The sequence below is a fragment of the Prinia subflava genome, unplaced genomic scaffold (assembly GCF_021018805.1).
Source record: "Prinia subflava isolate CZ2003 ecotype Zambia unplaced genomic scaffold, Cam_Psub_1.2 scaffold_53_NEW, whole genome shotgun sequence".
In the NCBI taxonomy this organism is placed as follows: Eukaryota; Metazoa; Chordata; class Aves; order Passeriformes; family Cisticolidae; genus Prinia; species Prinia subflava.
In genome coordinates, this window is record NW_026961063.1 from 212,534 (window position 1) to 225,521 (window position 12,988).

General features: G+C 65.0%; 1 protein-coding gene across 3 annotated transcripts in view; it reads left to right on the forward strand.

Annotated features, from left to right (window-relative positions):
* The window catches only part of LRP1 (LDL receptor related protein 1), a 101,363-nt gene extending 90,194 nt beyond the window's left edge, over window positions 1-11,169 (forward strand). For 2 of the 3 annotated variants that reach the window (XM_063425105.1, XM_063425106.1), the window contains exons 69-89: window positions 406-512; window positions 675-807; window positions 1,706-1,825; window positions 2,257-2,379; window positions 2,627-2,770; window positions 2,848-2,982; window positions 3,166-3,285; window positions 3,610-3,881; window positions 3,973-4,151; window positions 4,368-4,474; window positions 4,672-4,788; window positions 4,871-5,047; window positions 5,432-5,572; window positions 5,666-5,839; window positions 5,921-6,082; window positions 7,645-7,819; window positions 8,200-8,304; window positions 8,495-8,559; window positions 8,737-8,824; window positions 8,939-9,083; window positions 10,010-11,169. In XM_063425105.1, coding sequence (XP_063281175.1) covers window positions 406-512; window positions 675-807; window positions 1,706-1,825; window positions 2,257-2,379; window positions 2,627-2,770; window positions 2,848-2,982; window positions 3,166-3,285; window positions 3,610-3,881; window positions 3,973-4,151; window positions 4,368-4,474; window positions 4,672-4,788; window positions 4,871-5,047; window positions 5,432-5,572; window positions 5,666-5,839; window positions 5,921-6,082; window positions 7,645-7,819; window positions 8,200-8,304; window positions 8,495-8,559; window positions 8,737-8,824; window positions 8,939-9,083; window positions 10,010-10,147 — 2,927 coding nt within the window. In that variant the 3' untranslated portion in view covers window positions 10,148-11,169. Of the gene's footprint in view, window positions 1-405; window positions 513-674; window positions 808-1,705; window positions 1,826-2,256; window positions 2,380-2,626; window positions 2,771-2,847; window positions 2,983-3,165; window positions 3,286-3,609; window positions 3,882-3,972; window positions 4,152-4,367; window positions 4,475-4,671; window positions 4,789-4,870; window positions 5,048-5,431; window positions 5,573-5,665; window positions 5,840-5,920; window positions 6,083-7,644; window positions 7,820-8,199; window positions 8,305-8,494; window positions 8,560-8,736; window positions 8,825-8,938; window positions 9,084-10,009 lie in introns of those variants that run through there. The other variant, XR_010083935.1, reaches the window with a different exon arrangement.
* Window positions 11,170-12,988: the final 1,819 nt, after the last annotated feature.

Sequence of the window (12,988 nt, forward strand, 5' to 3'; positions counted from 1 at the left end):
TGGCTGTGCCATGTGCCATCCTCCTGGACTTGGCACTGGCTGTGCCACTGAGCTGTGAGCTCTGTCCCCATGCCCTGTGAGGGGGGACAGGGGTGAGGCTCTGCCAGGGCACCGCTGCAGTGGGGGGCAGCCAGGGTGGGCAGCAGTGCCCTGTAGAGAGTGAGTGACCTGGGGGACAGCCAGGCTGTGTGGCCCCCCAAAACCCCCACAGGGAGCTGGGGTGGGAAGGGGCTGGGAGGTGGTACCAGCTGTGCCCCCCTGGCAGCTCCCGCAGCTCTGCCTGTCCCCCCTGTCCCCAGTGCCACCGGCCACGTGCCCGTGTCAGCCTGTGCCCCCCCAGGGACACCCCCTGCCCTCACAGGCTGTCCCCACGCTCAGGGCACGCCCTGTGTTCTGTGTCCCCAGCGCCCCGGCCCTGCTCCGAGAGTGAATTCTCGTGTGCCAACGGCCGCTGCATCGCGGGCAGGTGGAAATGCGACGGCGACCACGACTGCGCCGACGGCTCCGATGAGGTACGGCACCGGCACCGGCACCGGCACCGGGACACGGCACCGGCACACGGCCCCTCCTCTGCCCCTGCCGGTGCCCCTGGCGCTCAGAGCCTGGGGGTGGCAACAGGACAGGGTCCTGCCGTGGCCACCCCGTCCCTGCTGAGCGTGTCCCTCGCCCTGCAGAAAGACTGCACGCCCCGGTGTGAGTTCGACCAGTTCAAGTGCAAGAACGGGCACTGCATCCCCATGCGCTGGCGCTGCGACGCCGACGCCGACTGCATGGACGGCTCCGACGAGGAGAACTGTGGCACTGGGGGTAATGGCAGAGCTGCGTGTCCCCAGGGGCTGGTTGTGTCCCCTGGGGCTGCTTGTGTCCCCCAGGGCTGGTTGTGTCCCCCAGGGCTGGTTGTGTCCCCCGGGGCTGCTTATGTCCCCCGGGGCTGTTTGTGTCCCCCGGGGCTGCTTGTGTCCCCCGGGGCTGTTTGTGTCCCCCGGGGCTGCTTGTGTCCCCCAGGGCTGCTTGTGTCCCCAGGGGCTGGTTGTGTCCCCCGGGGCTGGTTGTGTCCCCTGCAGCTGCTTGTGTCCCCCGGGGCTGGTTGTGTCCCCCGGGGCTGGTTGTGACCCCTGCAGCTGCTTGTGTCCCCCGGGGCTGGTTGTGTCCCCCGGGGCTGGTTGTGTCCCCTGCAGCTGATTGTGTCCCCTGGGGCTGCTTGTGTCTCCCGGGGCTGCTTGAGTCCCCCGGGGCTGGTTGTGTCCCCCGGGGCTGTTTGTGTCCCCCCGGGGCTGCTTGAGTCCCCCGGGGCTGCTTGAGTCCCCCGGGGCTGGTTGTGTCCCCCGGGGCTGGTTGTGTCCCCCAGGGCTGGTTGTGTCCCTCGGGGCTGGTTGTGTCCCCCGGGGCTGTTTGTGTCCCCCGGGGCTGGTTGTGTCCCCTGAGGCTGGTTGTGTCCCCCGGGGCTGCTTGTGTCCCCCGGGGCTGCTTGTGTCCCCCCTCTCTGCCCTCATGTCACCTGTGTCCCCGCTGTGGGTGGGAGCGCTCCCCTGTGTGTGTGTCCACCCCTCTCTGCCCCGCCCTGGAGCATGCACGGACATGTATCCGAGCCCTGGAAACCCTGGAGACCCCCTGTCCGTGCTGGAAATTGGAATTGCAGCCCCAGGCTGGGGTTTTGGCAGCAGGGCAGCACGAGCTGAACGTGTCCCCTCTTGCCCTGACACAGTTCGCACGTGTCCCCTGGACGAGTTCCAGTGCAACAACACCCTGTGCAAGCCCCTGGCCTGGAAGTGCGACGGGGAGGACGATTGTGGGGACAACTCGGATGAAAATCCCGAGGAGTGCTGTGAGTGACACCACGGTGCCCCTGCCCCGAGCCCTCCCACACCCCAGGATGGGGCGGCAGTCCCGGAGCTCGGGCACCACTGCTGGGACTGGAGGGGCTGGGGGTGGAGCAGCTCCTCTTGGGGGTGGTCGGTGGGGCTGAGGGGATGGAGGTGGCTCTGATTGAGGGAAAGGAGTTTCAGGGGGGGCGAGGGGCTGGCAGTGGGGAGGGGGCTGGCGGGGGCCGGGGCTGGGCGAGGAGAGGGCTCACAGCAGCCGGGCGATTGTCTTTGCTTCAGTCTCTTTGCTTCAGCCTCCGGAGCCCGCTGGCCCGCGTGGGACAGCCCTCCCCGGAGAGCGGGCGGAGGCCGAGCAGCAGCTCGTGACATGTGTGACAGCCTGGCTACGGCGTCTCCTTTCACCGTCACCGTTTGTTTCTGTTTGCTGGTGCAGTGAAATTCCAGTGTCCCCCCAACAGACCGTTCCGCTGCAAGAACGACCGGGTATGTCTGTGGATCGGTCGACAGTGCGACGGCATTGACAACTGTGGAGATAACACGGATGAGAAGGACTGCGGTGAGTGGGGCTGCCCGTGGGCACAGCCCTGAGCCCGCCTGGCCAAGCCCTGCGTGGTCACTGTGGCCCTGGGGATTGTCATCTCAGAGCCCAGGGTTCAGCCCAAGTGTTGGGGTTGGCTTTGCCCGGTGTTTCCTCCCAAAATCGGGGTGTGGATGCGGGGTCCCAGGTCTCTGCCTGCTCCCCCTCCCGTGGGGATGGGGTGCCCGGGACATGGGGGGTCACAGCCGCTGCCCCTCACCCGCAGAGTCACCCACGGCCAAGCCCAAGAGCTGCAGCCAGGACAAGAACGAGTTCCTGTGTGGGAACAAGAAGTGCATCAGCGCCAACCTCCGCTGCAACTTCTTCGATGACTGCGGAGACGGCTCCGACGAGGAATCCTGCTCCCACGGTGGGTGGGGAGCCAGGGGCTGGAGGGGGGCTGGGGAACATGCCCTGACACGCGTGTGACGGCGTGTCCCACCGCAGAGCACAAGTCATACGACTGCATGACCAACACCACCATGTGTGGGGACGAGGCCCAGTGCGTCCAGTCCCAGTCCACCTCGTACTGCACCTGCCGCAGAGGCTTCCAGAAAGTGCCAGACAAGAATTTCTGCCAAGGTACTTCCTGCTGCTGCTGGAGAGGGCTGGGGATCGGGCTGTGGGGTTTGGCATTGGTTTTTTGCTGGTGAGATGTGATTTCACAGCCGGGGTGGGGCTGGGGCGGCAGGAATGGTGTCCTTGGGGTGGAGTTGGGGTCTGTAGGGGCACCCTCAGGGTCTGATCCCATCTCCTGCTGCCCAGACATCAACGAGTGCCTGCGCTTCGGGACCTGCTCCCAGCTCTGCAACAACACCAAGGGCTCCCACGTGTGCAGCTGCTCCAAGAACTTCATGAAGACAGACAACATGTGCAAGGCAGAAGGTCAGGAGGGAACAGGGACCCACATGGGTTCTATTTGTGTGCCCAGGACGCCCCATGTGCCCCGGAGCTCCTGTGGGAGTCCTTTGCTCTTCCCTCCAACCCCCTGCAGCTCTGCCCACCTTTCTGGTACCACTGGTGCCGTCAGTCTGTCCATCCCCAGCACAGTGAGCCCCAAGGTGGTGACGAGCTCCCAGTGACCCTGTCCCTGTCCCACCACGGAGCTGGGATGAGCCCCCATTCCTGGCTGAATCCCCACTCCTGGATGAGCCCCTGTTCCAAGTACAGCCCAGTCCAACCTCTCCTCCTCCTCCTCCTCCTGTGCAGGCTCCGAGCACCAGATCCTCTACATCGCTGACGACAACAAGATCAGGAGCATGTACCCCTTCAACCCCAACTCCGCCTACGAGCCGGCCTTCCAGGGCGACGAGAACGTGCGCATCGACGCCATGGACATCTACGTCAAGGGCAACAAGATCTACTGGACCAACTGGCACACGGGCCGCATCTCGTACCGGGAGCTGCCCGCCTCCTCCTCCGCCTCCACCGCCTCCAACCGCAACCGGCGCCAGATCGACGGCGGCGTCACCCACCTGAACGTGAGCGAGCTCTGCCAGGGCGTGGTGGCAGCGACGGGGACAGGTTGGTGGCATCCTCCTGCTTCACCTGTGCCCGCTCTGCCCCGCACAGATCTCAGGGCTGAAGATGCCGCGGGGAATCGCCATCGATTGGGTGGCCGGGAACATCTACTGGACGGACTCGGGGCGGGACGTCATCGAGGTGGCGCAGATGAAGGGAGAGAACCGCAAGACGCTGATCTCGGGGATGATCGACGAGCCCCACGCCATCGTGGTTGATCCACTGCGAGGGTGAGGGGCTTGAGCCTTCATCCCATCCTTCTGCCCAGCCCTCAGCACAGTCCCCTCACCACAAGCCCACCCGTGTGTCCCAGTGTCACTCTTTGTGTCTTCTGGAGTCACCCCAGAGTCACCTGGTGACTCCATGGGGACAGTATGGGAGGTTTCTCCTCCCTGGTCGTCGGGCTGTCCTGTTCCCCTGGGAATGATCTGCCTGTGTCCTTACAGAACGATGTACTGGTCAGACTGGGGCAACCACCCCAAGATCGAGACGGCTGCCATGGATGGGACACTGCGGGAGACGCTGGTGCAGGACAACATCCAGTGGCCAACAGGTGAGAGAGGTGACAGGAGGGGGACAAAAGCCACGATGGGGACATGTTCAACCATTCATGTTGGGGAGGGTTGTTCTGGGGGCTCGGAGCCCTGTGGCAGAAGGGTGTAGGGGCAATGGGGGGGCTGCTCTGTGGGTCAGTTGGTCAGGAGGGGCTTGGGGTGGACTGGGGGCTCACCAGTGGCTGTGTCCCCTCAGGCCTGGCCGTGGATTACCACAACGAGAGGCTCTACTGGGCCGACGCCAAACTCTCCGTCATCGGCAGCATCCGGCTCAACGGCACCGACCCCGTCGTGGCCATCGACAACAAGAAGGGTAAGGAGTGTCCCTTGGGGGTCCCTGGCCCTGGACCCACCCCAAATTCCTGCCTCCACATGTCCCCTCCTGGCTTCCCCAGGGCTGAGCCACCCGTTCAGCATCGACATCTTCGAGGACTACATCTACGGCGTCACCTACATCAACAACCGCATCTTCAAGATTCACAAGTTCGGGCACAAACCCGTCACCAACCTGACGTCCGGCCTCAACCACGCCACCGACGTCGTGCTCTACCACCAGTACAAGCAGCCAGAGGGTGCGTGTGGGCCTGGGACCCCCACCCTGGGACCCCCACCCTGGGACCCCCACCCTGCTCCTGGGGTGACAGGGAGGTGCCAGGGACTGATACCCCATGTGAGGTGCCAGAGGGTGAGGGGGGCACTGGCAGAGCTTGGGAAGAGGGGACTGAGACCCCCCCAGCTCCCCGAAGTGGGGGTGTCTGGGTGGGCAGAGCAGGAGCTTGGTGAGGTGGGTTGGGGGAGTCCGGCTGCAGTGGTCAGTGGTGACCTCAGGGTGTGGGAGGGACAGCACAGGGCTGTGAAGGGGAACGTCCTGGAGGTGCTGTGGAGCAAGAAGAGCTGTGGCTCACCATGCTGTCACCACCCCGCTGTCCCCTCCCCGCTGTCCTCCCCTCCCGCAGTGACCAACCCTTGTGACCGCAAGAAGTGCGAGTGGCTCTGCCTGCTCAGCCCCAGCGGCCCCGTGTGCACCTGCCCCAACGGCAAACGCCTGGACAACGGCACCTGCGTGGTCGTCCCCTCGCCCACCGTCTCACCTGTCGGTAGGTGGTGCCACAGGAGAGGATGAGGATGAGGAGGAAGGTTCTGCCAGCCCAGTCTTGCTCACTCCCATCCCCTCCGTGCCTCCCTGGCAGTGCCCACCACCGACACGTGTGACCTGGTGTGCCTGAACGGCGGCAGCTGCTTCCTCAACGCCCGCAAGCAGGCCAAGTGCCGCTGCCAACCGCGCTACACCGGCGACAAGTGCCAGGTGGACCAGTGCTGGGACCACTGCCAGAACGGGGGCACCTGCGCCGCCTCCCCCTCAGGTGAGCCACGGGCGGGGGGTCAGTGATGGACGGACGGACAGACGGACGGGTGGGCGCGGAGCTGACGGGTTTTACCCCCAGGAATGCCGACCTGCCGCTGCCCCACCGGCTTCACCGGGCCCCGGTGCAACCAGCAGGTGTGCACGGACTACTGCCAGCACAACGGCAGCTGCACGGTGAACCAGGGCAACCAGCCCACCTGCCGCTGCCTGCCCACCTTCATCGGGGACCGCTGCCAGTACCGTGAGTGCCACGGGGTGGGGACAGCGGTGGGGGTGGCGGGAGGATGGGTATCCCTCACCTGGGGATTTCTGGGGACAGCAGTGGGGGTGTCAGGAGGGTGGGTGTCCCCCACCTGGGGATGTCTGGGTGACACAGTCATGGGGACAGCAGTGAGGGTGTCAGGAGGATGGGTGTCCCCTGCCTGTGGATGTCTGGGGACAGCAGTGGAGGTGTCAGGAGGGTGGGTATCCCTCACCTGGGGATTTCTGGGGACAGCAGTGGGGACATCACGAGGATGGGTGTCCCTCACCTGAGGATGTCTGGGTGACACAGTCATGGGGACAGCAGTGGGGGCAGGGGGAGGGTGGGTGTCCCTCACCTGGGGATGTCTGGGGACAGCAGTGAGGGGTCAGAAGGGTGGGTGTCCCTCACCTGGGGACAGCAGTGGGGGTGTCAGGAGGGTGGGTGTCCCTCATCTGAGGATGTCTGGGTGATACGGTCATGGGGACAGCAATGGGGCTGTCAGGAGGGTGGGTGTCCCTCACCTGGGGACAGCAATGGGGGTGTCAGGAGGATGGGTGTCCCTCACCTGGGGATATCTGGGTGACAACATCATGGGGACAGCAGCGGGGGTGTCAGGAGGATGGGTGTCCCTCACCTGGGGATGTCTGGGGACACCAATGGGGGTGTCAGGAGGGTGGGTGTCCCTCATCTGAGGATGTCTGGGTGACAACATCATGGGGACAGCAGCGGGGGTGTCAGGAGGATGGGTGTCCCCTGCCTGTGGATGTCTGGGGACAGCAGTGAAGGTGTCAGGAGGGTGGGTATCCCTCACCTGGGGATTTCTGGGGACAGCAGTGGGGACATCACGAGGATGGGTGTCCCTCACCTGAGGATGTCTGGGTGACACAGTCATGGGGACAGCAGTGGGGGCAGCGGGAGGGTGGGTGTCCCTCACCTGGGGATGTCTGGGGACAGCAGTGGAGGTGTCAGGAGGGTGGGTGTCCCTCACCTGGGGACAGCAGTGGGGGTGTCAGGAGGGTGGGTGTCCCTCACCTGGGGACAGCAATGGGGGTGTCAGGAGGATGGGTGTCCTCCACCTGGGGACAGCAGTGAGGGGTCAGAAGGGTGGGTGTCCCTCACCTGGGGAAAGCAATGGGGGTGTCAGGAGGATGGGTGTCCCTCACCTGGGGATGTCTGGGTGACAACATCATGGGGACAGCAGCGGGGGTGTCAGGAGGATGGGTGTCCCCTGCCTGGGGATGTCTGGGGACAGCAGTGGGGGTGTCAGGAGGATGGGTGTCCCCCACCTGGGGATGCCTATGGGGAGACCTCTGGGGACAGTGCCTGAGGGTTGGGCTCCCATCCCTCTTTTGGGGGTTGCTGTGTGTGAATACCCTGGGGACAGCACCAGGGCTTGAGCTGCCATGTCCCCCTCTTTTGGGTGAACAGCACCCATGGGATCAGATTTCCAGGTCCCCCTCTTTGGTGGGAAGCTGTGTGGGGCAGGGTGATGCTCCATGGGGGCTGGGGCCACCAGCTGCCCCCTGGGCTGCCCACCCTGACCCTCGTGTCCCCCACAGGACAGTGCTTCGACTACTGTGAGAACGACGGCGTGTGCCAGATGACAGCCAGCGGTGCCAAGCAGTGCCGCTGCCCCCCTCAATTCGAGGGCGCCCAGTGCCAGGAGAACAAGTGCTCCCGGTGCCAGGAGGGCAAGTGCAGCATCAACAAGCAGAGCGGGGAGGTCTCCTGCATGTAGGTGCTGGGAATGTCGAGCTGGAGGGAGGAAAAGGGGTGGTGGGCACGGGGACCTGAGAGAAAACCTCTCCCCCTGTGGCAGGATCAGCCTCAGCTGGGTGGGGAATTCAGGGCAGATAAATCTGATGGTTGTGAGAGGAGGAGGTGGAGGTGTCTCAGTGCCTCCCCAAAGCCCATCCTGGTGTCCCAGGCATGAGCTGTGAGGGTGGGATGAGCCAACAGCCGAGCCCTGAGGGGCTGAGGGGGGCACAGAACACCCAGGGGGGGCACAGGACACCCAGGGGGGGCACAGGACACCCAGGGGGGGCACAGAACAGCCGGGGGGGGGCACAGGACAGCCGGGGGTCCCCACGGCGCTGATCCTCTGTGTCCCTCAGCTGTCCTGACGGGAAGATAGCACCGAGCTGCCTGACGTGTGACAATTACTGCCTGCACGGCGGGACCTGCTCCATCAGCGACAAGACCCAGCTGCCCGAGTGCCTGTAAGAGAGGAGGGGGCTGAGGGGCGTGGGAGGGAGGGGAGGGGGAATTGGGGCTGTTTGCCCTCGGAGACTTCACTGACACGCCCCGCTCTGTGTGCCCCCACCCCACCCTGACCCCAGGTGTGTGCCCACCTGTCCGTCCCTCCCTCCCTGCATGGCCCTGCCCCGCTAACCCCGGTGCTCTCCCCAGGTGTCCCGCGGGGGTGACGGGCGCGCGTTGTGAGGATTTCGTCGTGGGCGAGCAGCAGAGCAGCCGTAAGTGGGGGGCAGTGGGGGACCCCCACCCACCTTCCACACCCCGGGGGGGGTTGTTGGTGATCCAAGGATGCCCTGTGCGACTCCTGAACCCCGTTCTGTGGTGGAAGGGGGACAGGGACAGCCTGGGCTGCCCCGTATGAGCACTGGGCTCTGACTGGTGCCTTCCTCCCGCAGGAACAGCCTCCATCGTCATCCCCATCCTGCTGCTCCTCATCCTCCTCACCGTGGTGGCTTTTGTCTGGTACAAGTGGAGAATTAAAGGGTGAGTCCGGTGGGCTGGAGAGGCGGGAGCTGCCCCTGCTGGCTGTGAAAGCCTCGAGGGTGGGGGGCACCCAGGGGTGCCACTGGCGCTGACCCTCTGCCTCCTCCTCCTCAGTGCCAAGGGCTTCCAGCACCAGCGGATGACAAACGGGGCCATGAATGTGGAAATCGGGAATCCCACCTACAAAATGTACGAGGGGGAGCCCGATGATGACGTGGGGGAGCTGCTGGACGCCGACTTCGCCCTGGACCCTGACAAGGTGAGGGGCTGTCGGCTCTGCGGGGTCCTGCCCAAAGTGGGGGGTGCAGGGGGGACACGTGCTGGGGTGGGGGGCGCATTGCTGTGGCTGTCAGGGCTCTCTGTGCAGCAGTCCTGGGGGGGCTCTGAGGGGCTGAACAGGCTTTGGGGGTGACGGGGCTCTGGGGGTCTTGAAGGCTTCAGGAGTGGGAGCTCTGAGAGGTTCCAAAAGGTTTTGAGGGATCACAAAGACTTTGGGGCTGGGGGGCTCTGAGGGGGTCTCAAAGCTCAAAGGCTTTGGGGCTGGAGGACTCTGAGGAGTGACAAAGGCTTTAGGGCTGGGGGCTCTGAGGGGTCTCAAAGGCTTTGGGGCTGGGGGGCTCTGAGGGGTCTCAAAGGCTTTAGGGCTGGGGGGCTCTGAGGGGTCTCAAAGGCTTTGGGGCTGGGGGGCTCTGAGAGGTCTCAAAGGCTTTAGGGCTGGGGGGCTCTGAGGGGTGACAAAGGCTTTGGGGCTGGGGGGCTCTGAGGGGTCTCAAAGACTTTGGGGTTGGGGGGCTCTGAGGGGTCTCAAAGACTTTGGGATTGGGGGGCTCTGAGGAGTGACAAAGGCTTTAGGGCTGGGGGGCTCTGAGGGGTGACAAAGCTCAAAGGCTTTAGGGCTGGGGGGCTCTGAGGGGTCTCAAAGCTCAGAGGCTTTGGGATTGGGGGGCTCTGAGGGGTGACAAAGGCTTTAGGGTTGGGGGGCTCTGAGGGGTCTCAAAGCTCAAAGGCTTTAGGGCTGGGGGCTGCAGGCAGGGCCAGCAGGGCTGTCCCACATCCCGGGAGGAGGTCACGGCAGGTGGGGGCTCTCACGGAGTCCCCCCAGGGCCGGGGAACACCCCTGGGGACGGCAGCTCTGGGCAGGGGGTCTGTCCTTGCCCCCTCTCACCCTCTCCCCCTCCCCTGCAGCCCACCAACTTCACCAACCCGGTTTATGCCACGCTGTACATGGGCGCCCACAACAGCCGCAACTCCCTGGCCAGCACGGACGAGAAACGGGAGCTGCTGGCACGGGGGGACGACGACCTGGCAGACCCCCTGGCATAGGGGGCACGGCGGGCGAGGGGCTGCGGGGCCGCGGTGCCCGCGCCTGGCACAGCCCCCGCCGCAGGGGCGGGCGGGGGGCCGGGGAGGGGGGGCCACGAGCCGCTGTATAAATGTACAAATGAAGGATTATTACTTTTCTATGTGAGCAGTATTATTACCTGTATATTCCCCGGTCCCAGGCCTCGGTGTCTTCATTGCCAGACCCGGCTTTGGTTTATTTTAAATCTCTTTACATTGGGCCCTCCCCCCCTCCCAACTCCATCCTTTCCCTTCCCTGCCCCTCCCTCCCATTCCCAGCCCCTCCCGCCCCCCAGGGCAGGCCGGTGTGGTGGTCCCGGGGGCGAACACATCGGGCTGGGGCTGACAGGAGACGTGGGGTCACTGCTCCGGGGGGGCACAGGCTGGGGGGAGGCAGAGCGGGGTCCCACATCCTCCTAAACCCCCCCACCTGCAGCAGCTCCCCCTCCCCAGGGACCCCATTTCCTTCCCCCTCCTAAATCTGCTGCTCCCTGCCTTCCCCCTTCTCCTGCTTGGCCTCTGCAATCCCCCCATTCCCCTCCCTCCCGTTTTCCCCCTCATTCTCCCCCTCCCTCCCTGCCGTCCCCTCTCCAATTTTCCCCTCCCTCCCCAAATTTCCCCTCCCTCTCTTTGCCTCCCTTTCCCCCCTTCTCTGCCCGACTGTTACAGGGGCCAGGATGAAGCCCCCAGCCCCGCTGAGGTGCAGGGTGGGGGTCCCCAGCCCCTCAGCCCCCCCCAATCCAGCCTCTCACCTGCCCCTCACCCGCTCTCCAACATGCACATTTTTTAACAGGAAAAAGAAAAGGAAAAAAGAAAAAAAAACCCACAAAAAAACCCCTGGAAATGACCTAGCTTTTATAGTAGAAATAAATAAACGCATGTGGGGGGGGCGGGGGGGGACCCCATCCTTTTATTGGGGGGAAATGTTTTAATAATTTTTGCTGGATTACTTTACAACTAAACAAAACAGATATTGTTATAAATAAAATTTTTAAAAACTGAAGCACAGGCTGCTGGTTGGGGACGGGGTGGGAGTGTTGGGGGGCAGCTTTGGGGGGTCACTGGCACCCAGAGGTGCCAGTCCTGGCCCCGGGGAGTGAGAAGGGGGGGTCGGGGGATTACGGGGTGTGGAGAGGAGGGGGCTCGGGGGTCTCACGGGTAGGGGAGAGGTCACAGGTGGCTGCTGTAAGGCGGGAGAATCCCACCAGGGCCGCGTTCCACCGGTGGGGTGAGGGGAGTACAGGGAATTCCGATCACGGGCACCGAGTACCGGCACCGGCATCCACGGCCGGGAACCGGGAACGGGGAACGGGCAACGGGGAACCGGGAACGGGGAACCGGGAACCGGGAACGGGGAACCGGGAACGGGGAACCGGGAACCGGGAATGGGGAACCGGGAACGGGGAACCGGGAACCGGGAATGGGGAACCGGGAATGGGGAACCGGGAATGGGGAACCGGGAACGGGGAACCGGGAACCGGGAATGGGGAACCGGGAATGGGGAACCGGGAATGGGGAACCGGGAACGGGGAACAGGAACCGGGAACCGGGAATGGGGAACCGGGAACCAGGAACCGGGAATGGGGAACCGGGAACGGGGAACAGGAACCGGGAACCGGCACCGGCACCGTCACCGGCGGCGCGCGCGGTCCCGGGAGCCGCCACCAGGTGGCGACACCGCCATCGAGAACGGAGCGGGGGGGGCAGCGCGAGCATCTCCGTGTCCCCCCGTGTGACCCCTCCTTGTGTCCCCCCCTAGTGTGATCCCCCCCCTGTGTGACCCCCTCGTGTGACCCCTCCTTGTGTCCCCCCCCGTGTGATCCCCCCCGTGTGACCCCTCCGTGTGTCCCCCCAGTGTGGCCCCCCGTGTCCCCCCGGTGTAACCCCCCGTGTCCCGTCCCGTGCCCCCCCAATCCTCCCGTGTATCCCCCCGAACCCTCCCGTGTGTCTCCCCCAAGCCTCCTGTGTATCCCTTCTGTCCTTCCTCCATTGTCCCCCCATGTGTCCCCCGTGTGTCCCAACCGTACGCCCCCATGTCCCCCCCCCGTAAGCCCACCCTGAGTATCCCTCATGTCCCCACATTGTGTCCCTCGTGTCCCCCCATTGTGTCCCCCGTGTCCCCTGAGCATCCCCGATGTCCCCTGAGTATCTCTCATGTCCACCCATGGTGCCCCCAGTGTCCCTTGAGTATCCCCCATGTCCCCCCCATGTCCCCCCATCTTTCCCTTTTCCCCCTCCCGTGTGTCCCTCTCACACACCCCTCGTGTCCCTCCCCTGAACCCCCCGTGTGCCCCCCAGTCCGTGTCCCCCCTTGTCCCTCCCCTGTGCCCCCCATGTGTCCCCCACTCCGTGTCCCCCCGTGTCTGATTGTCCTTGTCACCCTCCTGCCCTGCCACAGCCACAGCAGTGACCAGGACAGCACTGGGTGCTGCGGGTGGGGGGCTCACTTGGGACCCCCCTTACACCCGGGGGGGGTGGGCAGGACCCCGACAGGGGCTCGTGGCCGCCCGGGGTGGGGGTCGTGCTGCGGGGATGGGGGGCTCAGACCCGCCTCACTCGTGGCATCGAACCCTCAGGGCGTCGAGCCTTGGTGGCATCGGCCGCAGCCTCGCCACGTGCCCGGTGGCTCTGAGGGACCCCCAGGGCCATGGCAGGGCCCGGTGGCCCCCGGCCCGTGGCTCAGCAGAGCAGGTCGCCCCTCGCCTCCCCCCTCTCCCCCCATCACAGCCCCCGGCCCCCCGCAGCCGCTGCCTTTGAGCCCCCCCGAACCCCGCGCCGGGTGCCGGCGGCCTCAGATCTATTTCAATACCGGCTCTTTGTTCA